General features: G+C 50.4%; 2 protein-coding genes across 2 annotated transcripts in view; both read right to left on the bottom strand.

Moving 5' to 3' along the window:
- Nucleotides 1-10,871, bottom strand: part of TGFB1I1 (transforming growth factor beta 1 induced transcript 1) — a 28,178-nt gene extending 17,307 nt beyond the window's left edge. The window contains exons 1-2 of the mRNA XM_035135256.2: nt 10,670-10,871; nt 788-945 (exon numbers count right to left, since the gene is read on the bottom strand). Of these exons, the coding sequence (XP_034991147.2) occupies nt 788-945; nt 10,670-10,841 (330 nt within the window). The 5' untranslated portion in view covers nt 10,842-10,871. The remainder of the gene's footprint in view (nt 1-787; nt 946-10,669) is intronic.
- Nucleotides 10,872-14,472: 3,601 nt separating this feature from the next.
- On the bottom strand, nt 14,473-25,563 carry ARMC5 (armadillo repeat containing 5). The gene is made up of 6 exons (XM_035135242.2): nt 25,029-25,563; nt 23,237-23,344; nt 21,109-21,946; nt 18,960-20,242; nt 17,727-17,859; nt 14,473-17,268 (listed from the first exon to the last, which is right to left on the bottom strand). Exons 1-6 carry the CDS (start codon nt 25,369-25,371, stop codon nt 16,476-16,478), a joined length of 3,498 nt encoding a protein of 1,165 aa, XP_034991133.2. The 5' UTR covers nt 25,372-25,563; the 3' UTR covers nt 14,473-16,475.
- Between the last annotated feature and the right edge of the window lie 765 nt (nt 25,564-26,328).

Raw genomic sequence — 26,328 nt, 5'->3', positions numbered from 1 at the left:
TCAGCCCTAGCTTGCTCAAACTTCCCACAGTGCAGCACAATGTGTTTTATAGAATCTACATCATGGGTGCACGAGCACAGTCTTTCCTGGTAGGGTACTCCTCTCATCCTGCCCTCCAGCACTGCAGAGGGGAAAACATTCAGTCTTGCTTTTGTGAACAGCCTTCGGTAGTTTGGCACTGTCAAGTTTTGAATATAGGCTGCTGGCTTAAAGACATGCCCATATTGTACTCCTACTGCCAATGGACTGCAGATCGCAAGTGATTGATGTCGTAGATCACTGTGTGAATTATCCCAAAGTCTTTGCTTTAAGGTCTTTAGGGCACCTTCATATCCCAGGCAATAGAGTTGGGTGGGTGACAGACCTAAAGCAGTGGCTTTTCTCGCCATGGTTTTCTGCCATTGGCTGATGTATTCCTCATTGTTCAGGTATTTATACAGTCCCTCCCCAAGTTCAAATACTACAATCTTGAGCCAATGTTTTAGTGCAGCCCACCATGCCTTTGTTGAAATTGGGCATTCACCCGTTTCTAGCAGGAGTATGGAATTTCGCACACAATTGGGCACCTGAAGCAAAGATCGAATAAATTGTGCTTGGAAGCCATCTAGCTTAGGCAGGTCCCCATTCTGCCAGACATTTGCTGCGTACAGGATTTGGGGGACAGTTTTTGCATTCAAACAAGTTTTGGTTAAGCACTGATGCTAATGAGAGGGAGCCACCCCCTGAGCTAAGGTCTATTGCCCCACAGAGCTCCTCTGCCCCCCGCTTAAGCTCCCCAAATGCTTACCTGCTGCTGAGGGTTGTTGTACGGTGGAGGACTTGGCTTGGGGTCTGGGGTCCCGTCTTGGCTCAGCCCGTTGGGGTGTGCTCCTCCAGAGTCGGTAAGCAGGACCGGGCGTTTGGATATATGGGAGGTTGTCGTCTCCAGATCAGCCAGGAGAGCATCTAGTACAGAAAGAGATGAGGCAGGTTGAGAACGGGGGGAATAGCGGGAAAGAGCAGGCAGGAAGTCAGGAAGAGGGCATTCTAGGAATATGGGGAGACCTGGGGGATAAGAATAAGATTATTAATTTTTATTTATACCCCGCCCTCCCCGGTCAAAACCGGGCTCAGGGTGGCTGACACCAGTAAAATTACAGTAAGACGTAAAAGAAAGAAAAACAATTAATTAAAATATGGGTTAAAATACAATTTAAATTTAATTTTTTTTAATGCAGCCTCATTTTAAAGTAGCCCAAATCAAAACCATAAGGGAGGAAAGCATAGGGGTCAGACTGAGTCCAGCCCAAAGGCCAGGCGGAACAGCTCCGTCTTGCAGGCCCTGCGGAAAGATGTCAAATCCCGCAGGGCCCTGGTCTCCTGTGAGAGAGCGTTCCACCAAGTCGGGGCCAGTACTGAAAAGGCCCTGGCCCTAGTTGAGACCAATCTAACCACCTTATGGCTCGGGATCTCCAAAATGTTGTTACCTGTGGACCTTAAAGTCCTCTGCGGGGCATACCAGGAGAGGCGGTCCCATAGGTACGAGGGTCCTGGGCCGCATAGGGCTTTAAAGGTCAAAACCAGCACCTTAAATCTGATCCACCGGGAGCCAGTGCAGCCTTTGATGAGATGCTTTAATGTAAACATGAGGGACAGAGTAGGGGAGAGGAAGGGGCAGAGTGGGGAGGATCACTATCAATTCCAGCTCTTTAAGCAGAAAAGGCAAGCATCCTCATTCTTAACAATGCCACTGCCCCCCTCCCCATAGAAGGACTATAGAGGAGCCCTGCTAGATCTCTCCCAAAGGCTCATCTAGTAGGAAGGAGCAAACATAACCGCTACAGTTTCTTTCACTTTCTCAGTTTTCCATTCTTAGGTTAAGTTTCCCACATTTCTTCATCAGTTTGCAGGAATTATTATTTTTTTAATCCTCACAAAAATTCACCAGCATTTAGTGCAATTTTCTCCTAGTTTTCGAATGTAATTCTGCCCCAAAAGACACGTTTTTTGGCAGACCAACCCCCCCCAATATATTGTACATGATTTTCACTCATATATTCCTTTTGAAGCACCACCCAAATATATGGAGTTTTGCACCCATGACTTGGCTGGAGAGCTGCATTGCAAAATTTGGAGCAGTGCAAATTTCAAAGAAATGGCTGCGTTTTGATTTGTATACAGTTTTGGGAAGTGTGGATTAGGTAGGTTCATTGCAAACCGAACTGAATTCCTCCCTTGTCCATACTATTTATTCAACCATCTTGTTCTCACAGTGGCCAGCCAGATGTCAATGGGAAATTTGCAAGCAAGACCTGATAGCAATTCTCCCCAATTGCGAATCCACCCAATTGGTGCTCAGATAGCCACAAGTGTCTTCTGGAATGGTAATACTGCTGAGGACTGCAACCAGTCCTTTCGACGCAATCGGAACCTTCCCTCCACACAAACACACCAAAGGAAAGTTCCCCCTTGAATGACCCTCATATAGTAAAATCTGGGGAGAGACAGAAGTCTCTGATTTTCTCCTCTTCCAGTATCCAGCAGCTGAATGTGCGGGGCCTGGGAGAATGCTAAAGTTAGGCTGCAAGACCCCAAAATAAGCTGCAAGGCCACCCCCACCCCACCCCACCCCAGCCAGGCCTGCTGCCTCAGAAACACAAGCAAGCAAGCCAGTAGCTGGCTTTTCCTTGTGTTTAATACTGAAAAGGAAACATGGCCTGATTTTACATTATTTAAGCAACCATCTATTGCATCCTTTTTATATATTGGCCCAGATTGTGCGTATATCTCCCTATATAATCCCATCTTGACTGGTTCTCCACTTGCCACAGTCCAATGCCCTCTCTGCATATATTGATGGGGAAGGATAGTCTTACAGCAAGAGGATAGACTTGACACTGTTTGCCCTGGGTTTTTTTTCTTTCTTTTAATCTAGATATCGAGGTGCACTCCTGCACAACAGAGGAGGAATACTGTTTGTGGGGGACAGGAGGCGGGCAGGTGTGGAGGACTTCCTGGCCCTGAGTGGGGTAACTGTGCCCCTGAAGGACCAGGTGCGTAGCCTGGGAGTCATTTTGGACTCACAGCTGTCTATGGAGGCGCAGGTTAATTCTGTGTCCAGGGCAGCTGTCTATCAGCTCCATATAGTACGCAGGCTGAGACCCTACCTGCCCACGGACTGTCTCGCCAGAGTGGTGCATGCTCTGGTTGTCTCCCGCTTGGACTACTGCAATGCGCTCTACGTGGGGCTACCTTTGAAGGTGACCCGGAAACTACAACTAATCCAGAATGCTGCAGCTAGACTGGTGACTGGGAGCGGCCACCGAGACCACATAACACTGGTCTTGAAAGATCTACATTGGCTCCCAGTACGTTTCCGAGCACAGTTCAAAGTGTTGGTGCTGACCTTTAAAGCCCTAAATGGCCTCGGTCCAGTATACCTGAAGGAGCGTCTCCACCCCCATCGTTCTGCCAGGACACTGAGGTCCAGTACCGAGGGCCTTCTGGTGGTTCCCTCGTTGCGAGAAGCCAAGTTGCAGGGAACTAGGCAGAGGGCCTTCTCGGTGGTGGCGCCCGCCCTGTGGAACGCCCTCCCATCAGATGTCAAAGAGAAAAACAGCTACCAGATTTTTAGAAGACATCTGAAGGCAGCCCTGTTTAGGGAGGCTTTTAATTTTTAATAGATTATTTTATTTCATTTTTCTGTTGGAAGCCGCCCAGAGTGGCTGGGGAAACCCAGCCAGATGGGCGGGGTATAAATAATAAATTATTATTATTATTATTATTATTATTATTATTATTATTATTATTCATAAAGCATTTTATTAAAAGAGAATGGCAACCAACCCACAGCAGGTCAACAGGATCCAGCCTAGGCCATGCCTAGTAAGCTTACGCAGAGTCAGACCATTGGCCCATATACCTCAATACTGTTGACACTGACTGACAGCAGCTCTCCAGGGTTTCAGGAAGGAGCCCTAACTAGAGATGCCGGGGATCGAACCACCCAAAGCATGTGCTCTCACACTGAACTTTGTCCCTTTCCCTCTTGCAACCGTATTCCTCACCGGAAGGAATACTGTGCTTTCTCAGGAAGTTTAGCATTCTCCCTGGTACAAATCAGCAGGATTTGCGCACTCAGATAATGTCACATCCCAGCAAACTTCAGAGAAGATACGAGGAGTGGGCTGGATGACAGATCCGAAAGAAATGCCTGTTTGTTTATGAGTCATTGGCTCCACTGAGGTTAGAGTGGCCTATGCAGACTTGCCAGGCAAGCTCCCATATCCAGGCATTGATCAGACCCAGAGCTGCTTTGCTTGAGCAAAGTGGGCACGTCATGCGCCTTCAGAGCCTAGGCGGAATCCAGAGGAATTCTAAGGCCACTTACATGGGAGCAAGCCCCATTGAATCCAGGGGGGTTTACTTCTGAGTAGACATGGTTAAGATTGCAGCCTAAGTCTCGCTAAAATTAGTGGAACTTACCGGTAATCGAAACGCTTTAATTTCAATGAGATTAAAATGTGGTTGACTTCCCCCAGAACCATCCTCTGCTCTGAGATCCAGTTACAGTGGTACCTTGGGTTACAGATGCTTCAGGTTACAGACTCCACTAACCCAGAAATAGTACCTCGGGTTAAGAACTTTGCTTCAGGATGAGAACAGAAATCGTGCGGTGGCAGCGGGAGGCCCCATAAGCTAAAGTGGTACCTCAGGTTAAGAACAGACCTCCAGAACGAATTAAGTTCTTAACCCGAGGTACCACTGTATTTATTTTTGTGCTTTTTGTGTGTGTAATAAAGCACACAGAGAGGCCTTCTCGTGAAGCAACTCTCTAGTTCTCCAGCTCTCTAGTTCTGATTGACATAAAGGAAATGAACCCAGCTAAGGTTCTGAAATAGCCAGTGCCTATACTGCTAAAGTCGCTAGTCCTCATTCATCCCAAAGAACTCAAAGCATCCTTGTTCAAACCGTTCCCCCTGACAACAACCACTAAAGAACCCAGGGATTATACCAGGCATAGGCAAACTCTGGCCTCCAGATGTTTTGGGACTACAACTCCCATCATCCCTGACCACTGGTCCTGTTAGCTAGGGATGGTGGGAGTTGTAGTCCCAAAACATCTGGAGGGCAGAGTTTGCCTATGCCTGGATTATACTCGATTTAGTATTATTAATCTGCAGGGAGAGAGACTGATGGGCAGTATGAGGGCCCTCACCAAATACAGGATTTTTTTTTTGCCCAACATGGGGCTCGAACCCACAACCCTGAGATTAAGAATCACAACAACCTTGTGAGGTAGGCCGAAGTTGATGTATTGTTCAGAGCTAAAGGGATGTAGTTTTCTTGCACATGCTCAGAGCCTTCCTTACTTCCTCACAGGGTCAAAGCCTTAGAATTTAAACCATGTTCTTGGGACGAGCCCAGGAAATTTTGACCTCAGCATTGAATTCTCTCCGCATGGGCTTACAAGTTTGTTGCTTTCCATCAAGCCTCAAGTCTCCTTGCCCACAGAGACTTAAACTTTCCGTTTCAACTGCAGGCAAGGTTCCTCGGCCTTCCCACACAATCACTCTTTTGTACAAAGGACCCCCTCCCCGCAATTTTCCCGCCCAGAGTGAGATGTCCACCACAGAGGCCTTTTTGAGTTCCCTAAACCCAACAGACCATCTGCAGCAGATCAGATGTGCATCTGGGACAAGCAGTCTGTTCATCCTCCTGGTCTCAGCCAGCTTGTCCCAAGATGCCAGGAGACAGCGTCTATATAAACAAGATGCCGACATGGTTCTCAAGTGCCCCCAAAGCCAGTCGGCAGTCCTGGAATGATAAAGATATTGACAAGGTGCCCTTTGCCACACGCAACCTGATAGGAGTTGTAGTCTGAAGCCTGTGGAGGGCACCTGGTTGGTGAAGGCTGGTGTAGGCCTCCAGAAGCCCACAAGGCCCTGCTTAACAAAGAGACGCGCACCATTGCCCACCCGGCCATACACCGCTTGTGTTAATACCTCCTAGGTCCTCCACAAGAACCTTTCAAAGTCCCCTCCATCCCATTCGCCCAGTCCATTTGCTTTAACACGTTGGCTCTATCTAAGGCAGGGACTGTACCACTCCAGCCCAGACTCCAGCACACATTGCGGATGCTACAGGATAAATGTTAGCAGCACTTGGGCCAACAACAAGAGCGCAGCAAATGTCATTACAAAACCACCAGGTCAGGACAGTCTGGCCAAATCTTCTTTTTTCCTTTTAACATTCCTAATTATTGCAATGTTCCCATTTAATTAAATCCCTCGGTTTCATAATTAAATTCACACGTGCAACGCAAATGTATTCCTGGACGCACAACACACACATCTTCCCGCCAGATTCTTTGCCTCAAAGCCCCAAGCAACCGGCTCCCAGGGATCCCTTCTAATCTGACCCTGTGGATTCCTGGTGATCCCTCCCAGCCAGCATGCTGTTTTGACCACACAGGCAATAATTATAATGGATCCCTTCCAAGCCGTGCTCTCCCATTGGAGGGACAGCCATTCAGAAGTCCTCTTAAAACTCAGGCCTTTGTGGTGGGAAATAAACCGCCATAATAATTGATCCCCCTCCAACGGGTATTTTCCCAGATCTGCACTGGATCTCCATCTTTCAACATCCTTTTTCTGTATCCCTAATCATCCATTTTAATGCACATTTGGAGCAGAACACATAGGTCCTTTTGAAGCCAGAAAATCTCCCAAGAGGGTCCAGCAATTCTGCTACGAAGCGCATCGTCTAGTCTAGTGGATCTGAGGCTGCATTCAGTTCCTTCCCCATCCATAGACTCTCCCCGCAGCTGGACGGTCACTTTATTGTTATCATCATCATCAACAACAACCATTCCCTCCCACCCCTTGCCCCTGACACACAGCCGTCTTGCTCCCTTCACCAACTCTCCAGTAAATTCACCCAGTAAGCTTGCTCAAGCCTGAGTGTGCCTCTTCTTCCAGAGGTCATCTCAGGCCAAAAAGAGGAGGGGGTGTCAGAAGGAGATGGATTTGGAGAGCATAATTAGAAAGAGTGGGTCTTTAACTGCTATTCCAGCTGTTTGCTGGGGTGTGCGAGCATAGAATAAGGGGAAGGGGGGGATGTCTCTCTCTCTTCCTTCTTTCCTTTCTTCCTCTCTCTCTCACTCTCTCAACTTTGCCTCCCGCCCCTCTCTGGCTGATGTCACAGCGCAGAAATGTGTCTAAAGCTGAGAAGCAAACCACAGAGGGAGAGACACAGGAATGTAACATACAAGAGGGGAGGATAAGAGACATGGGGACTGGGAGCAGGGCGGAGAGGAGAGGGGGAAGAGCCTACACGCAGCCATAACCTCCCTCGGAGCACTGACGCTTCATCCCAGAGCCAGCAGATGGAATCAAAGAGGACCACCACCTCTCAACGCTAACTACTGGTTAATCCGCAAGAAAGACGTTTCTGTGCTTGAAGCTGAAAAATCCAAACACACACAAACAAACAAGGAGTCTGCCCACTAATGCGCACAGCTGCTGTTTATTTCGGTTTCTTTGTTCCTTGCATGTTTTATCCTCCCTTCCTCCAAGAAGCTTCAAGCATTTAAATGGCACAACAATCCTGCGAGGTAGGCCAGGCCTAAAAGACTATCATAGGCCCAAGGCAGCCTAGAGAGCTTCCGAGGCTGCCTTAGGAGAACTTCCTGGTGGGCTACGTCCCATTTGAATCAGATCTGCCTCTGCAACAGAAAACTGGCACCCAAAACCGGACACGATCTCCTTGTAATGGGAGGTGTAGAGATTGGGAAATAACTCTTCCCCCTCTTCCTCGCAAGCGTTCCCTGAAAAACACAGGGCTCTATCGCTTCTTTTAGCAGTCTTTGTACAATACCCCCTTGCACATAAATCCAAAGTCAACAGTTTAAGTGTGGCCAATCCATGTTATACGATCTTCTTCAACCCACACAAGAGAGCGAAACTGCCCTGGGATGAGCTCTCTCACCCTGGCTTTCCTATCAGTTGGCAACTGGAGGATTAATTGCTCCACAAATTTGCATCTGCCCCTTGAAAATAAACCAACTGGGAGAGGGATTATAAAAGAAGGTGGTGGTTGGGTGGCAGCCAGAGCTCCTGGGTTCTACGTAGGAGGTGTGTGTTTTAATACACTAAGGATAAGAGGTGTTCCTTTGCCTGTTCACCATAGATCTGTGGGGAGTTTCTGTTCCCAGCATTGTGAGGAAACTGGAGGCAAGAGGGGGAACCCACAGCGGGCCCTTCTGAGAAGAGCCGGTCCTGCCATTATGCAGAATGAGGCAGCAACTTCAGGCAGCAGTTTCTGGTAAACAGGAAACAACTGCAAAGTGTTAGGCAGAGGTGTGAGTCTTACACCAAAGGCCAGCTGCCTGCTCCCTATGCTACCCTGCAGGCCTCAGGAAAAGTGGAGGGACCTGCCCCACACACCAGTGGAAGATTCAGCTACCAGCCTGGTCACCTACTTTATGTGGAACGCCGCAGGGCAGTGCCAGGGAGCAAAGCATCTTTTGGGTCTTAGGCCAGAGGTTCCCAGACTGTGGTCCACAGGCCACCAGTGGCCCGTTGACCAGATGGTCCACTGTGCGTCTGTCAAGAACAGCAGGAGCAGCATTGGGACCGGCTGGTGCGGTGCCCTGAATATCTCTATTGAATTTTAATTTTTTCTTATTGCTTCTTTTTATGTTGTATGGTAGGCCTGCTATTGTATTTTAGATTGCATTCTGTGAGATTCAAGTTGAGAACAATAAAATACAAAGGGAGAAATAAAAGCAATTAGAAATGCAATTAGTAACCAGGCATCATCCAGCACAGTACATTAAAACTGCAGCAACAGACAGAAATATCATTAAGCGGTCCACCAAGAGCTTCTGCTATTTTCAAGTGGTCTATCGGGCGTGGACAGTCTGGGAATCCCTATCCAATACATCCACACTCACATCCACACATTTAAAGCACTATGGTTCCACTTTAAACAGCCATAGCGTTCTCCAGAGAATCCTGGGAACTGTTGTTTGTTAGGGATGCAGAGAGGAGCTAGGAGACCCCTCTATTCCCCTCACATTACTACAGTTCCCAGAGTTCTCTGGGGGAAAAGGACTGATTGCTGCATCCCTCTGATAGTTGCCACTATGTGCAGGGAATAAGGGCTCTCCTAACACCCTCAGCACCCTAAACAAACTACAGTTTCAAGGATTCCTCATGGGAGGGAGCAATGACAGTTTCAAGTGTCAAAAACCTGCTTTAGATTATAATGCAGATGTGGCGCTAGTTTCTGATCTAGTTTGAAGTAAAGGGAATGGATGAGGACTTCAGATTTCTGGGTTCTCTGCTGCAACTTTTCTCCCAGGAATGCCGGGGTGCAGAGGAGCCCCCCCCCCCCAATTTCCTGCCTAGCTGAGGCAGCTGCAGGCAATGTCAGCAGGGTGCTGGAGAAGTTAAGAGAGGACTGCAAAGCACCCTTGTTCTCCCCTGGCGTCGAGCCGCTGTTCAGCTATTCCGCAAAGCCACAGGAATACGCTGAGAAATACATTCCTTCTCCGGATGGGAAGGGCTGAGGAAACGCAGCCTCTTCCCCCACCCCACCCCACCCCACCCTCGACACCCGCCCTGCCAGCTACAAGGATATGGGGAGAGAGACAGGGAGGGGCATTCAGGGAAAAGAGGGAGATAATAGGAGAGGCAATGGATGAAAGGAGCCAGGGAGGAGGAAGACCAGCAGAAGGAGGTGTCAGAGAGAGAAATAGAGGGGAGGGAGGGAGGGAGGGAGGGAGGGAGAGAGAGAGAGAGAGAGAGAGAGAGAGAGAGAGAGAGAGAGAGAGAGAGAGAGAGAGAGAAAGCAGGCGCAAGGAATAAAGTGCCAGTTCACACATTACTTTTGCACGCTTGAAAATGTGAAATGAGGGCCACAGGCGTCAGGTGGCAATAGGAATTTGTGTGCTTGCAAACACGTGTATCAGACACAAGTACACACACTCTTCCATCAGGAAAGCCCAGAATGGGCAATCGGTCATTTCAGTGGTTAAACCAGGGTTTGTTCTCACGTAATGTGTGAAAGGGCCCACAGAATGGGAGGAATAGCCAATAGGGGATTTCATTTGTAAAGAGTGAAAGAAAGTTATTGCAAAAGCAGCACAGCACAAAGATTGTACAAGAATCCATTGCCGAGAGTGGGGTGGGGGGTGTACAGCATCTGGCACAAAGGGTGTTTCCCACAGTAGCAGGAGTAAGAAAAGAAGTGACGGGAGGACGGAAAATTGGACAAAAGGGGACAGCAAAAAAGTCAGGCAGAAGGAGCGTCGAAAGGAAATATGGCAAGATGAATGAAGGAGGGGATCGCGCACAAAAAAACCCCAAAAAACCACACCAAACCCTCATCGAGAGCAGTAAGTGAAAAGAAGAAAGGGGGGAAGAAAAAGAGGAGGGCAATTCGCCAGACAGACAGACAGACAGACAACATGGGAAGCAAGGAGATCGGTTTGGGTCAAGAACTGCTGCCAGGCTGCATGCAAGAAGGAAAAACTGTCAGAGAGAAAGACAAGAGGGAGCGCGGAAGAAAAGGAAAAAGAGAGGAGGAGGAAAGAAAAGGAACGCGCGAAAGAGCGCGAGGAGGGAGATGGGGTCTCGGCGGGGTGTGGGGAGGGGGGAGGGGGCTCCCTCTCTGCTCTCCTTACCCAGATCGTCCATCCCGGGCGGGCGCGGACTGGGTCCCGGACTCCGGGGCCGGTGGCTGGCTGCTGGGCGGCCCCCGCCCCAGTGACGCGCCTTCCCGGAGCGCAGCCCCACTCGACTGCCGCGCCGCCCGCGCCGCTGCTCTGCTGCTGCCGCTGCCGCTGCGGTGACCATTTATGGCAAAGGGGATCCAAGGCTCGGGCAGGAAGGATGGAGACGCCCCCCCGCCTCACAGCGCTTCGCGCTGCAGGGCCCGGGCACCGCGCTGGAACTTGCCCCCTCCCCAACACTCGCCCCCCCATCCCACCCTATAGGGCGCGGGGGGGGGGATTTTACAGGGTAATAAAGCAAGCAGCCCGTAGAAATCGCCTCCTAATCTGCCCAGCTAGGACGCCTGGGTTCCATTTCTGAGGGGTCTTGTCTTTTGAGCAGGGGGGTGGGGGAGCTGGATTCTCTTGCAGGAAAGTTAATAGCGGGCCAGGGTGGGGGCCTGGGGGTGGAAGAGAAGAGAATATATGCACCTTCTGGGAAAGGGAAGTAAGGCCTAGTGAGGGGAGGCAGTTGCTTCTGGCACCGGTGTGGCGCATGAGACTGCAAGGCCGCCGATTTTGGACGTGGTAAAGAAGAGGCAGTAACTTATTAAGCTACTTGATTTTATATTTTTACCTGAGCTCCTGTGGTTTTCAACTGGCCTTGGGATACTTTGCATTACCCCCTTGGCTTTTGCTGCTGTGCCTCAGGCAGCAGAACATCTTGGGCCAGCTCGGCTGGTGTGTTTGGGGCAAAAAGGGGGGGGTGGCAGCTGCTCAAAGCTAGGAGAGCTGCTTGGCCATTTGGGAGACTCCTTCTGAAGAGGTCCAGCCTATTGCTCCTGCCGGCTAGCTTCTTTTAGGGAGCAGAATGAGATGAGACTTATGCAGAAGAACCCTGCACGGCATGGATATTATGGAGTAAAACAGTAAGAACAGGAAAAGGTGTGAACTTCGGAGAAAAGTTATCAATTGGATTTTGAGCACTGGGAAGAAAGCCTGGCAGCTAAGCATGTATTCTCTCTTTCTCTCTCCACACACACACACACAGTCTGCACTGTACATTTAAAGCAGTATCATATCACTTTAAATAGTCATAAAGGTAAAGGGACCCCTGACCATTAGGTCCAGTCGTGACCGACTCTGGGGTTGCGCGCTCATCTCGCATTATTGGCCGAGGGAGCCGGCGTATAGCTTCCAGGTCATGTGGCCAGCATGACAAAGCCGCTTCTGGCAAACCAGAGCAGCACATGGAAACGCCGTTTACCTTCCCGCTGTAGCGGTTCCTATTTATCTACTTGCATTTTGACGTGCTTTCGAACTGCTAGGTTGGCAGGAGCTGGGACCGAGCAACGGGAGCTCACCCCGTCACAGGGATTCGAACCGCCGACCTTCTGATCAGCAAGCCCTAGGCTCAGTGGTTTAACCACAGCGCCACCTGGGTCATGTCTTCCCACAAAGAATCATGGAAAGTGTAATCAGGGGCATACCTAAGGTTAGCTAGGTTGCTCCCCACCAAGGGTTTAGGGCGGCCCAGGGGCAACAAAAATCACACCTCTCTGACTCCGAGTGGCTAGGAGCCCACCCACCCATTTGCTCACTCCTCCTGGGCTGCTCCTCCACCACTCTGAGCCACTGGGCACATGTCCTTGCCAAGGGTACAAGGGATGGGGGGAGCAGTGCCAATACAGCTCCTTGCTTAGGGCATAAGAGAGCCTAGGTATGACTCTGAGCATCATTTGTTAAGGGTGCAGAGAATTTTTTTGAGACCCCACTTCTTCCCAAAGAGCTACAATTCTCAGTTCTCTGGGAAGAGGGATTGGCTGTTAAACCACCCTGAGGGTCCCACAACAACTTTGAGCAACCTTAACAAACTACAGTTCCCAGGTGGAAACTGTGACAGTTTAAAGTGGTATGATCTTGCATTAAATGTATAGTGCAGATGAGGCCATAGATGTGTGCATAGGAGCCAACTCCTAAGAGCCACGGGGGCTTCGGCCCCTAAAATAAAATATTTGAGGAGGCCCCACAAAGTTGATGGGCACTCCCATTCAAATGGTGTGCACAATGTGTTATGCGATTATGTTGGGCGGGGCTTACCTGGTCCCCCACAAGCTGGCACTGTGCCCACACATGCACACAGGGTGGTCTGCTAACTTTTCGGTAACATTTTAAGTTCTGATGAGGCCCAGGAATTCACAAGATTCCAGGTGCCAAAACGGGGAAAGAGATGTACAACTTCCAAGTCCAGCTGAGGTCATGAGGTCTATGAACAGAAATGGGTTTTGGCTATGCTGCAGCTGTTATTCATGATGGCGGGAGGACGGAATCTAATACCTTGCCAAATGAGATTATTTAATTCAGAGGATGTTTATAGGACTGAGGAAACACGCGGTGTAAATGGTGCAGGCCAAAAAAAAGTTGCTGAGAGCGAGAGAACTCCGATATGTAATAAACGTACAGTACCTGAATGTTAAATCAGGTCTGGATTGTTAAAAGCTTTGGTGGGGGCAGGCTTTTGACCATAATAATTTTGGGGTGCTCATAAGGCTTGATGGCTTAAGGACTGGGGGAGGGGTTATTTGGAGCCCTCTGTAACAAGAGGGCAGAGAAAAGGCAAGTTTGGCACACATGCTAATGAAAGCAAGTGTTCTGATTAGGCATGGGAGCTCAGAGCCAAGTCCCTGGTTTGTATCACCTGTTTTGTCCCCTGATAGGTAAATGGTTGGGATGAAGGGTTACCCCCTTTCCCACAGTCCATGGCTCAGTAGCAGAACATATGCTTTGCTTGTGCCTCCAAGGTCAGAGGCAGCAGGCCTGCGAATATGAGCTGCTGGGAACAGCAGGAAGAGCGGTGCTCTGGTATCCTGTGGACCACTGGGCAAGATGGGATACTGGCCTGATCCTGTGCCAAGCCATTCCTGGTTCTTAGATTATTCAATAGACAAGACCTGGTACAGGCAAGCTTCCTAGGCAGTTACGAGTGAATTTGTCAGGCCGAAAGGGCTACTGATTTTTATCTGCCTGTTCCCAGACCTTCTACGTCACATCTGGTTGCAGCCCTAGGCAAGCCGCTTAGGATGAGCCCCGCCCCCAATTGAAATAGGATTTTTAAAATCCTAATCTACAAGAGTATTGATGTACTTTGAAAGCACCCTACGAGTTGTAAGCATGTGTGTGTTAAAATGGGCTGTCACAATCCTGCATGATTTTGCCTTGCAATGAAATTTTTGAATCGCAGGCCGTGTAGTATTTTGGGGATCGGGCTGTACTTACAAGGTTTAGGACTTGCTGAATTTTCTAGGGCAGAGGGAACATATTTGAAGTGAACACTTTGTAAGAGACTTTTCCGCAAGGTATGGTCTCGGCCCTCCTGAAAGTGGCCTGCTCACAGTGTGGGCTTTTTCAGGTGAATGCTTTTTCAGCACCGTAAGAAAAACTCTCCACCCAGGTTGAAACACTCACGAGCAAAGCGGGCTTGTGCCAAGTGAAGAGCCAGGCACAGGAGGAATTCAGGAAGGAAAGCAAGCCCTGGAACACTCAGCCTGGTTTGCTTCTGCATGTTGAGAATGCATGATGGTTGCGTGATGAACATGGGCTGCCACTAGGGTTGCCAGACTCAATAGAGGACAGGACTTCTGTGCCTTTAATTGCCCTGCTCTCTTTTGAGTCTGGAAACCTGAAAGAGAAACCCGCAGACCCTTTGTTTAATTTCCAAGCAAAGGGTCTGCTGGTTTCTCTTTAAGGTTTCCAGACTCAAAAGAGAGCGGGGCAATTAAAGGCACAGAAGTCCTGTCCTCTATTGAGTCTGGCAACCCTAGCTGCCACCGTTAGTGTTATAGCCAGCTCCTCTGCCTTCTACAGCAAGCAATCATGCAGAAATTAAGCAGGTGACTGCTTTCTTGGCACAGAGATAAAATTATAGGAAATGCTTCTCACATGCTGAGGAACTGGAGCATGACCAGAAAACAACATAAAAAAATGAAGTCCTTACAAAACTTCAAACCATCCACACACTCTCCTTTCAAAGTATCCCAAGAGGGAAGGAGCAGCATACTCTGCTGCATCTCCCAGCTGTGATTTTACACCATAACCTCAGCGGCAGGCTTACGTGTGCCAGCAGTCAGCTTCCAGCACCCAATAAATGCCATGGAAAAAACAGATGTCAGCCAGCCCTTCAAAAACAATAATAATACAGGACAAAAAAATGGGACCCAGAAAGAAGCCATTGGGGAAGGCGCTCCCTCCCACCCGACCCTAGACGAACAGGCTCTATAGTAATCAGGCTCTCAGGAAGTGGTTTCTCCCTCCCCTTCGCCAGTTCTCCAGACCATCTGGATGCAGTTAGAAGCAGGCGTTTCCTGTCCTTGGCGTGGAGAGGAGGTGGGGAGGGGAGGGCTAAGAGGTCTCACAATTCAATTCAGTGAGGCTTGATTGGCATCACAGGGCATGGAAGTGTAAATCCAAAATCCCACCCCTCAAGAGCTTGCTCAGATGGCCAGAGAACTCGAAGTGTGCAAACCAGACACATTTTATCCCTCGTGCCAAGAATCCCCCATTGGATGACACTGAAAAATCCCTCCCACCCATTAAGTGTGAGCGGCGTTAATGGTGAGAGACTCGTGGTGGGGTTCTGGAACAACTGGTTCGTTTGCAGAATGCTGGCTCGTAACTGGGCCACAGCCAATTTTGCAGCGACAAGGGTTGGTCACCTCCCATTTGTTCACTCACAGAAATAAGCCGAGGCCAGGTAGACGCTCCGAGTACCTCTTTGATGTCTGTATTTCTCTATGTACAATAGCTTATATGCAATATAGTTCCATCTATACAAATGGGCCAGACTCCTCTCAGTGCTTCCACGTGTCCTAGAGAAGCACCTTGATATCCTGCAAATTCCTTCCACTGCTTGGTGGCATCAATTCTTTTGGTGCCCCCCCCCCATCCACCATCTCTGTGCGACGGCTCGTCTTTCTTCAGTTATACATTCATGCCCTTTAAACATCTCCTCCCAAGACTAGGATCAATTCCAGGAGCAGCTGCCATCAGAATGGCACTCTCAGAAATGTTGTCTTTGTCAATCTGGGGTCCCTTCCTGATACGCTATCAGAAAGGGATCCTGCCCACTTTGAACATGCTGCCATGCCCAAGATCACATTGAGGCTGGTCGTTCTTGGTTTTTTTAAGTGCTCTTGACAGAACCCCTCCTCAAAAGGGGCTATTGTTGCATCCAAGCGGAATCTGACACCTGGTTCCTCCACCCTTCATTTTAATCAGGTGTGGAGAACCTCTGGCACTCCTCATGTCGCTAAACTACAATGCCCACCATCCCTCAGCAAGCGTGGTCAGCGGCCAAGGGTGATGGGAGTTGTCGTTCAGCACCATCTGGAGGGCCAAAGGTCCCCCACATCTGATTTAAATCTTCCCCCATACCTTTTGAGTGGCAGCGATCCCCAGGCCCTCTTCCTCCCTCCATCCATTCTTTTCCACCCTCATGCAGTCACCTCCACCAACCTTACGCACACAACCGCTCTATCAATTGGGGAGCTCACTGCAACATCACTGCCCCGCACGCTTCCCCACTCCAGAAGCTGACCCTTTGACCGCTGTGAGGCCATTCTTTTGAGTCTCACCCTATTTATTCTCCTAACACTCCTTCTATCAACATACTTGGGTTTCCACTATAAAGCCAATATTTCGGTTAAGTGTGTGCATGTGTGCGTGAGAGAGAGAGAGAGGAGGAGGGTGGAATAGGGCAGGAGGAGACAGAGCTGTAAATCCTTCAACCCAGCTGGACCTCAGCACCAGAGCCCCACGGGGACTCCATCACCACCCTGAGCAGCTCCTCAGCCAACCTGCTAGGATTCCCAACAGATTGGAGAAGCTTGGCCAACACCGCAGCTTGGCAGGTGGGCCTTGCCATGTCCTGGAGGGTATAAGCAGCACATTTCCGAAGCAAGCAGGGTCGGTTCTGCCGTTCAGCCAAGCAGTACACCTGGCTTAGAGTCTTGGGGCACAGGAAGTCCCGGGACATGACATCATCAACCAGGGACTGGAGCTCAGGGAGGAGATACTGCTCGGCAACTGTGAGGATTTCTTCAGCTAAAGCGAGGGGGACCGAAACCCCCAGCACCAAGCAGGGTTTCCCGCGGCAGCCATGGAGGAAGTGCACGAGAGCCAGGAAGGGCTCGGGAGACACACCACCCAGCCTCACTGTGGTGTGGCACGACTCTGCAAACCCTGTGCTCAGCATGGCACAGAAGACCTCAGAGGCTTCGATGACGACCTGGCGCACGGCGGGCACCCGGGTGCCAGAATCCAGCTGGAAATACAAGTCGGCCTTGCCTTCGTCCATGAAGCGGCAATAAGAGCAAGGGGGCGGGGAGTTCAGGCGCGGCCTCTTGGAGGCAGGAGGGGATGGTGAGGGAAGACTTGTGGCTTGGGAGCCCAGGAGGAGGGAGAGGGAATCCAAGGCGTAGAAAACAAGGCAGGGTTCGGGGTCCCGCACCAGGGCGCCCAATAGGAGACGCAGGCCAGAGTGGTCCAGCAGAAGTTTCCGGCAAAGGGAATCCTTCCTATGGGAGACAAAGAGAAAACCGCTTTGTACCCTCAGTACCTTTCGTTAGATCCCAACTCTCCCCTTCCATTAGCTGAAAAATGAGAATTGTAAAATATCAGACCCCCAGCATTAACACACACTTTCCTCTTTCCTCAGTCTCCACACTTTTCGCTTCTCTTCCAAAAATAGATCTCTCATACACTCTTTTGAGTGCCTTGTGGTTCATGTGGTGAGGAGTAATATACTTTTTTCTTTTCATAGTTTCACTGTCCACACACACACACACCCCAAACTCTGAATCTGGGGCTAAATAAAACCCTGAGGTCACTCCGTCCCAGCCTGGTGGCTGCCCCTCATTCAAGATGGCCGCCACCATTTTGGTAGCCACCTGAGGAAACTGCAACCACACGAGGAAGTAAATCCTTTTTATCCCCTTCTCTTCATACCCGTTTGACAGAGCAATGTCAGACTTACCTGCAGATAAGCGGAAGGGCAAGTGCACAGGCCACCTGATCGGATTCGGAGCCCGACAGCAGCATGTGAGTGAGAACACCCACTCCATAAGGGGACTCCGCTTGCACACAAAGGTTCATCAGCAGCGTCTCTCCTGGTGGGAAGGGGAAGAATGGGTCAGAAATGCATTCAACACACAGCGCCTCCGTTTGACGCGGCATCTGCATCAACTCTGAAGGGAGCCAGCCCACTTTTTAGCATCTGCCTTGCCCCCAGCTGCCCTGTCAGCCTTTTCTGTATGGCAAGAGCTGTGGTCCCCACACAATTTATTTCATGCTCCATTTTATGTCTGTGAAACATGTGGGAAGCAAAAAGGCTCTCTCTGATCTGAAGCCTCAACCCCAGCCTACGTCAGCTGGGGTGAGGTGGAGGGGACTTCAATTACTCAGTGGTGAGGGGAAAAGTGGCTTCATACACTACCAATAAGGGCTCTCCTTAAGGTCGCTTTACACGTTCCAACACTGAAAACCACTTCAGAGGCAAAGGCCTGCTGAGCATCGGCCAACAGCCTGTGGCAAAGACAGACTAGGAACCACAGTATCCCAACAAACCAATTGGCTTTCCAATGAGCCAAAGACCCACTAAAGTGAGACACCACAGCATCTTCAACATAAGAATACCCAGTTCAGAAGCCCTCTTTAATGAGGAACCACTAAAAAAAAACACTATACAGGCTTGAATTCCAATATCCTAGAACAGGGGTTCTCAAATCATCCTCAGTAGACCACCTTTTTGGTGGTCTCATTTGGGTGCTCCACAGAAAGGTTGTGGAATATCTATACTTTGCCCTCAGCTCCCAATCCTCAGCTGGTAGAGCAGGAGACTCTTAATCTCAGGGTTGTGGGTTTGAGCCCCATGTTGAGCAAAAAGATTCCGCATCACAGGGGTTTGGCTTAGAAGACCCTTGTGGTCCCTTCCAACCCTACAATTATATGGTTTATTTTTCTGATGAGCCAAGCTAGGCTTCCCTGAACTCTGTTCAAAAGAAAAGCTCCCAACACATCCATTGCATCAGAAAGGCATTATCAAATGCCAACTATAATGAGATTTGTGCATGTGGTTTGATTTACAGAACCAAAAAAGGGGGCTTATTAAGTGGCCTTTTAAGATCTCCAGAAATTTTTAATTTATTAGTGGGTGGAAAGTTTAAGAACCGCTACGCTGGAATGCAGAGGTAACAGAAAATCCACACACCAAGTTCCTTGAACCTTCTGGCGTCGTGCTCGCCAGCATCCAGGCTTCTTGGCTCCGCCTCTTCCCCCTCTTCCTTGGCAGTAACGGCCGCCGCCACCTGCTCAGGCGACACGCCAAGGATCAGCCAGGCATGGATGAGCGAAGCGCCGTAGGAACGCACAAAGGCCTCCAGGCAAGTGGGGTTGCAGGTGAGGCGATGCAGCAGTCGGAGGCAGCGAGAGGAGGGGACGGGGCTTCTCGTGACGTAGCGCAGCAGCCCTTGCAAGGTGGCCGGTGTCACCAAGCTGCGGCTGGGATCCTCAGCCTGGGAAAAGCGGGAAAGGAGCAGCAAGACGGGCGCCTCGGGGGCATGGAGCTCTCTGTCGCCCCCGTGTGACGAGAGGGAGAGCGGCAGGGCCAGGGAGAGCAGTGGGGATGGAGTCTCGCCAGCAGGACGCGATGCTTGAGGAGGTGGAGCCTGCTCAGACGTCGACCGGAACTTGGCACGCCGTTTCCAGCAGGTTGTAGGTGTCCTGGGCTCATCGGGAGAATTTGAGAAGCTCTGAATGCTCAGCTTTGGGGTGATCAGACAGGCCTCCTCGCTGGCTGGCGATTTGGCAATGGGCCTGGGGGACAGTTGGGTTTGGTCACTCTTGCTCGGAATCAACACTATTGCAGCCAAGTGCGAGTTGCTGGTCCCAGGCTCATTTTGGTCCGTTGTCAAAGGAGCCCAGGTCGACCGTTCCGTATCTTCATCTGCTTTTGATGGATTTGTCAGCACTGAATTTGGGAGTGCCCCTGAAGACAATGAACAGGGCAGCTTCAACATGTCCTGTCCAGGGAGTCCTTTCTTGGGACTGGCTGGATCTTCCTCTTCTGATTTCATCAGCAGCCCCTTCTGCTGCTTACTGGTCTCAACCATTTCCAGCTCCTTGATCTCCTCTGAATCTGGCACCTCCAAACAGAGACTTCCAGGTTTCTTGAACGTAGGTAATGCCACTGGACACAGGCTCTGCTGCGGATTGGCTCCATCTCCCTCTGCTGGGTTTAAGGTCTCGGTAGAACTTGGCTGACATGCAAGCGGCAAATCCAGTAATGGAGAGTTTAAAAAATCAGGGGATTCGGCCCGGGACTGGGTTTTTACTCCAGATACGGCATGGCAGGGCCCATGGGGTTCATCTTGCAGCTCTTGGTTGGGGCTGACACATCCTTGGGCATCCAGTTCAGAGAGGGTGGTGTCGGGGGACCACTGTGGAGAAAGGTCCCCTGGGCTGGCAATGTAGCCTTCAGAAAGAAGCCAGGATCTGCAGAGTGGATAGAAGGAAAGGCACAGAGATAAGAGATGAAGTACAAAAGTGACTGTAGAGTTTGGGGTGGGCAGTGGGGAGGGAATCACATGACCATGTGGCATGCGGTTGGTAGCCATTAGCGGGTGTGAAGTGTTGGAGAAGAGTGCATGTATCAGCTTCTAGCCCACAGCAAGCAGACTACAGGCATCTGTCGTTGTGTGCATGACTCTGCTTTTGGCAGCCGGCTGCAAAATACTGCAAGCATCTGCACGTACAGCTGTGCGGTGGCACGTTTGCCAGAGCCTTGAATCGAACCCTGCAGGCTCCCGCTACTGCTACCACGCGGCCAAACAATGGCATCAATAGGACATGGAGGCAAAATACAAAGAATATCTGGTGGCGACAACCACAGCCACCTTCAGTAGCACAACAATCCTGGGGAACAAAGCAAGCACATGACACAGAACCTCAAGCCCCATTTAGAAGCAAAACTACTGTTTAGTTTTCCAACCTGCGTTTCCAGTGGAGAAAATTTTGAAAACAAGCTAAAAGTGATTCTTCAGAGCTGGCAAGGGTTGGAGTAGTAGGGCAACATCCCTGCCCAGCTCCTTTGACCCCCCAACAGCCCACTTGCCCTTAATCTTGACACCTTTACTTCTTTCCATTTTCCATGGCCTTGCTAAAAATTTAGAAAAGCTACACATTTAGATGTGACTAATTTGCAGAAGACATTCCAAATGGGGTTTGTTTTGTTTTGCTGGTACAGAACTGGCATGTTCTGGGTATATATTTCTCTCACCATAAAAAAGCCCTCTTTTGAAAGGACATCACCTATTTCAACCCTGGCGTAGAACCATCCCCTAGCTCAAGATGTTATTTACCTGAGGCTCTGAAAGCTGGAAGACTCTGCTCCAGGCGTGGCCTGCTCCCCACGACGCCCCTCTGCAGGTAGGTCAAAAGAAGCTGCATCCCTCTCATCTACCAGCTCATCCTCCTCCTCTTCCTCCTCTTCCTTCCGGCCTCTCCATTGGCCCAGCGCTGCCAGCCTCCCAACCAGCAAAGGCACAAGCCCTCCAGCCTGCAGCACCTCCAGGGCCTCCTCATCATAGAAAAAGGCCACGAAGGCCACCACCACACGATCGTGGGAGGAACTGTGGCCCTGGTCCCGCAGCAGGGACAGCAGCAGCTCCAGCCCCCCGGCTTCTCGGACCCGGCTTCTATTGACTGCCTCTCGGCACAGCAGGCACAAAGCTTTCACCAGAGGATGGAGGGCCATGCCAGGTGCCCCGGCTCTCTGCCGCTGGCGGATCTCCCCCACCAGCACGTCCACTCCACCAGCGTTGCCAACAGCTGGCCTCAGCATGCCCTGCAGACAGAGGTTGGCCAGGGCCAGGAGAGCAGTCTCCCGCACCGCCCGCTTCTCGTGGCTAGCCAAGGCCACAAGGGTTGCCACGCCGCCCGCCAAGCTGAGCTGCTGTGCACAGTCGCGGCTGCAACCCTTCGTCAGCTCCAGGAGGGCGCGCACGGCGGCCGCAACAAGGGCGGCGTCATCCAAGGAGGAAGCCAAGCGCTCGGCAATGGGGCGCACCACCCCCTGCTGAGCCAGCACAAGGCGATGCGCAGGCGTGTCAGCCAGGTAGCGCACTGCCCTGATCACACTCTGCAAGCACTCTCTGTCCTGGGAGGTGGTGAGGACCTGCACCAGTGGGGGCACTGCTCCTGTAATGATGGGAGATTTTTGGGGGTGGTGGGGTGAGGGAGAGAATGGAAGAAAAAGAAAGCCAAGTTATAGAGTCTCATATATTACAATTTCTCTACAGTTTGCCAGCAAACGTCCAAGCCTCTCAAACTGGCCTGCCAAGTCTCAGCACCGTCTCTCTTCACAACCACACCCGTCTTTTTCTGCCACTCTCAGCAGCTGCTGCAATGAGGGTGCTGGGAGCAGCAGATGCAGCAGACCTTAAAGGGGTCCTGGCAATTTTATCAAGGAAATTTGTCACACCCTTCCAGGCTACTAGAAAAACACATGGGTGAATATTTAGCAGAGATGGGTGTCCATCTTACCCCCAGCTCCGCAGAAGAGAGCAAGAAGAAAAGGGTTCTGTGGCCACATCCCTTTCTTTCGAGAGGGCTGCCGCAGATTCCAAAGCAATTCCTCCGTTTGCATCTAAGTTTTAGAAGTTTATATGAACGTCTGCACTTGAATCCAAACACAAAGCTATGCAGAAATTTCACCCAAATCATGGCAAAATTCCCACCCCCACCTCTGTTCTCTGTCCTGGATAAATGAGGGTGGGGAGAGAGATACAGGAAACAGAGAGAATTAAAAAGAGTCTCCAACACGAAGTATGTTCCCCCACCAATTTTATCCAGGCTAAAAGAGAAAACTGCTAGCATGTTACCTAATTTAACACACAACCTGTTTGTAGTTTATCCACGTGGCCAAATGCTCCACCCAGATCCCCTATTCACTCTGGAATCCCAGTGCATTCTATCTGGGAATTTTGTAATACATGAAGACTAAATATTTTCAATAACAAGAACAAAACTTCATGTTTATATAGTGCATTCCAAGCGCTCAGAGTACTTCACAGACATAATTTCGGTAATCTTTACAACAGCTCAGTAAGGTAGGCCAGCATGATCCTGGTATTGCAGAGCGGGTGCCAAGAGTGAGAGAACAGAAGTTTACCTGGGGCCACCAAGTGAGGCTATAACTGGGATAATATTCCAGCTCTGATTCTTAGCGCTCCCCTCCGCTATGCTAGTTTTCACCAGGAAGCTTCCGGTTATTAAGCATATGGAGGCAATGAGTAATATGTCAGTCTACCGTAACATGTGGAAATGAGGAGCACCTCCTTATGGAGGGGGAAAGCAGGCAGAAAGAGTTGCCATTCCCCCTGTTTGCAAAGGGGCAGGAAATCATAACATATGGACTGGACCCCCACCCAGCCCCACATGAACAAACCTGCCCTCCATCCCTACCCAGTGCACCATCCCACTTCCAACCTGCTTCGTGAATGGCCTGGCAGTTCTCTGTGTCTACAGCCAAGTTGCCGAGGGCTCGTGCTGTCCGATTCTGGATGCTTTCTGCAGCAAGCGATCTCAGGATAGTAACTATAAACACACAGAATGGGGAGGGGAGCAGGAAGGAAGAGAGATTGAGAATAATGTAGTTTCAAGGGATTAGCTGTGGTGGTCTGTTCCAGTGAAAAGCAACAAGAGTCTTGGAGCACTTTAAAGGCTAGCAGATACAGCTCTCTTTGCTTTAAAAAAAAGTTAGGTAAGAACAGCTGTTTAAAGAGGGTAGCATTTTCTGCCTGATTCTACTCCCACCCCATCCATGTAATACAGGCCTTAAGCCCTCAACCAGGAATTATCACATTTCTGCACTCTATATATTGCAGTGCTTACTCTACACTGTAAGATTTATGAAAAGGTGTGGTCTCTCTTGACAACCAGTGTTAAGATTGCTTTCCAAATACACAAACGCATGAGGTCTTGCTACTGCTAGGGGGAACCTCAATATAATCCCAAATCCCCAAGATCGTTGCTAGCTTCTCGTTGCTAGGGAAAAAGCCAACCACTTCTAGTTTGCACATGTTCACTCGTCTTAAAACAGCCCCACAACCAAACAGGGCAGAAGCTCACTCAAAAGAAAAGCACTGAAATTAAACAAATTTGCATTGGTTTAAGACAGCAGTTTTGCATCGTTCTCCATCGATTGAAAGGCTTTGGCATTTACACATTTAACAGCCAGGTGGCGCTGCCAGCTGCATAATGCAAATTACAAGTCCCTGAGCATCCTCAAGCAACTTCCCTTAAAAGGCTTAGGCATCTCCTCCCACTGCAGCATTCAAAGGGTCACAAGTCCAACTTGAGTAGCTCAGGATGCCAAGATGTGTGCACATGTTCCAGGCCAATGCCCTTTATTCTTACTACATTTATATCCCACCTTTCTTCCAAGGAGCTCAAGATGGCATGCCTGGCTGTCTCCCCGCCCCATTTTATCCTCACAACAACCCTGTGAGGCAGAGAGTGACAGGCCCTTATGTATGTATTCAGTTTGTATACGCTTCACCCACAGATCTCAGTGAGATCTCACATCCAGTGAGATTCGTGGCTGAGCAGGGATTTGAACCCTGGCATCCCGGGTCCTATTCTGACACCCAACATCAGTCAGGCGTAGAGGTTAACCACGGGCGACAGCTCATAACCCTTAGAGCTGCACGTATAGCTTCAACCTCCCCAGCCCCACAGGGTAAAGCCTAACATTAGCTGTGACTCCTGCGTTGCAGGGACTTGGACTGGATGGCCCTTGGGGGTCCCTTCCAACAGTTCTGCAACTCCGTGATTTCCACTTGCCAACACTTAATGCTCTTTAAGCACAGAATATATTTTTTTTAAAAAAACTACTTAAGGAAATCTGGGCTACATCATCTTATTTAACTAGCTGGGTATCACACATGACAGCCCAAAGTAAAGGTATTGGAGAACACAGAAAGGCCCGAAAAGTGAGCAGAAGCAGCTATTAATCCACGCAAGGATCCAATAATCCTTACAAACTCTGGGGGCGGGACCCCAACCTTTGACAAGTCAAGGGGACCTTGGCAAGACAGGCACCCAGGGGGTCAGGCTGCCCCATTTTGGGGGGGGGTTGACCTGGGGGTCTTAGGATCCCACCTGGCGCCCCCCCAAAAGTTTGCGGAGTCTCCCCCCGAACCAAGACTGCCCCGCCGAGCTCCCCCTTACCCCCGAGGGGGCACCTGGTCCTCCCCATAAGCGGGGCCCCCCCACTTACCGAGGGGCGGGATCCCGCCCAGCTCGCGCACCTGGGTGCGGCTGGGGCCCTCGGTGCAGCAGTTGCCCAGGATGCTGAGGGCGAGGTCCAGGGTGCGTCGCGGCCGAGGGGCGCCGGCCAGGACCCCCAGGAGCGCCGCCAGGCCCCCTCGGCTCCGGAAGCGGGCGATGCCCCCGGCCTCCTTGATGTGCTGCGTCCTGAGGGCCAGCAGGGCCCGGCCGAGACCCGGCTCGGCGCCCTTCTGCAGCTGAGCCAGGCAGTAGCCCAGGGAGCCCCCCGGGGAGGTGGCCCCGACCCCGGCGCCCCGGGGATCAGCAGGAGGCGGAGGAGGGGGAGCCGCCATCTTGGGAGAAGCCCCTGCCAAAGCAGGGCGAGGGGGAGGCGGAGACCTTAGAGCGGCCGGACCCCTCGGCTCTGCGGGAACTGTAGTTCGCTCCCCATGAGGACAAAGGTGCGCGGGGGGGGGGGGGCGCGAACACTACAGGTCCCGAGATATAGCCCAAGTCCCCCTCCCGGGCCAAGGGTGGCGCGTTGCGTGACGGGAGTTGTAGTCCCCTTTCCCGCCTGCTGGCTATAGACGTTATAAAAAACGTCGGGAGGAAAGACTGCAACTCCCAGAAGGCAACGCGCCACCAAATGGCTGACTCGGGGAGAATGGAGCAAGGCACGACGGGAAAGTATCCCGGTCCGGACTGCGCCGCGAGTCGTTTTTGGCGTTCGCAGCAGTCAGTTTTTCCTGTTTTGCTGGGGAGAAATACGCGAAAGTTGTGTTTTGATTGGTCGTTCCGGGCTTCAGATATAATAAGGTGTTATCTTAAGTGCTTGTATAGGAGCACCGTGGCTTTTGCTCGTTCGGTTCAAGTTTTAAAGTGTGATGAAACATTGCATCAGCTATGTAGTTAATGGCTTACAGACTTAAGACGGAAAGTCAAAGGCGAGGGTTTTTTTTAAATAAAAAAAACCGTCCCGGGAATTGTTTAGTCTAAATTTAGACAGGGAAAGAGAAGACAACAAAGGGAGAGGAGAGTCGCAGAATAAAGTTCCGCTCCGGTCATGGGGCTTTACTTAATGTGATTGCTTCGATATTTATATTCCAAGATTACTTATTATATATTTAAAAAACAATTCGTACAATCATGTTACATTTTTTTATTTATTAAATTTATATCCCACCTCCCAAAGGAAAATAAAAAGTTATAACCAGAAAATCCTCACACATATAACAATATGATAGTGACGACAGATTAAAATAGCATCAGCAGAATCAAACGATGCCATGACCCCCCCCCCAAAAAAAGCA

This window comes from Zootoca vivipara, chromosome 13 (genome assembly GCF_963506605.1).
Source record: "Zootoca vivipara chromosome 13, rZooViv1.1, whole genome shotgun sequence".
In the NCBI taxonomy this organism is placed as follows: Eukaryota; Metazoa; Chordata; class Lepidosauria; order Squamata; family Lacertidae; genus Zootoca; species Zootoca vivipara.
The sequence above is the reverse complement of the archived record's forward strand: the minus strand, read 5'-3'. Positions and strand labels throughout refer to the sequence as shown.

What these genes read in the sequence shown, in the direction of transcription:
- ARMC5 (XM_035135242.2), bottom strand. Translation starts at nt 25,371, where the DNA reads ATGGCGGCTCCCCCTCCTCCGCCTCCTGCTGATCCCCGGGGCGCCGGG. An exon ending in CCAGGCCATTCACGAAGCAG is followed by an intron (nt 21,947 to 23,236) that starts GTTGGAAGTGGG and finishes CCATCATTACAG; the next exon opens with GAGCAGTGCCCCCACTGGTG. An exon ending in TCCAGCTTTCAGAGCCTCAG is followed by an intron (nt 20,243 to 21,108) that starts GTAAATAACATC and finishes TCCACTCTGCAG; the next exon opens with ATCCTGGCTTCTTTCTGAAG.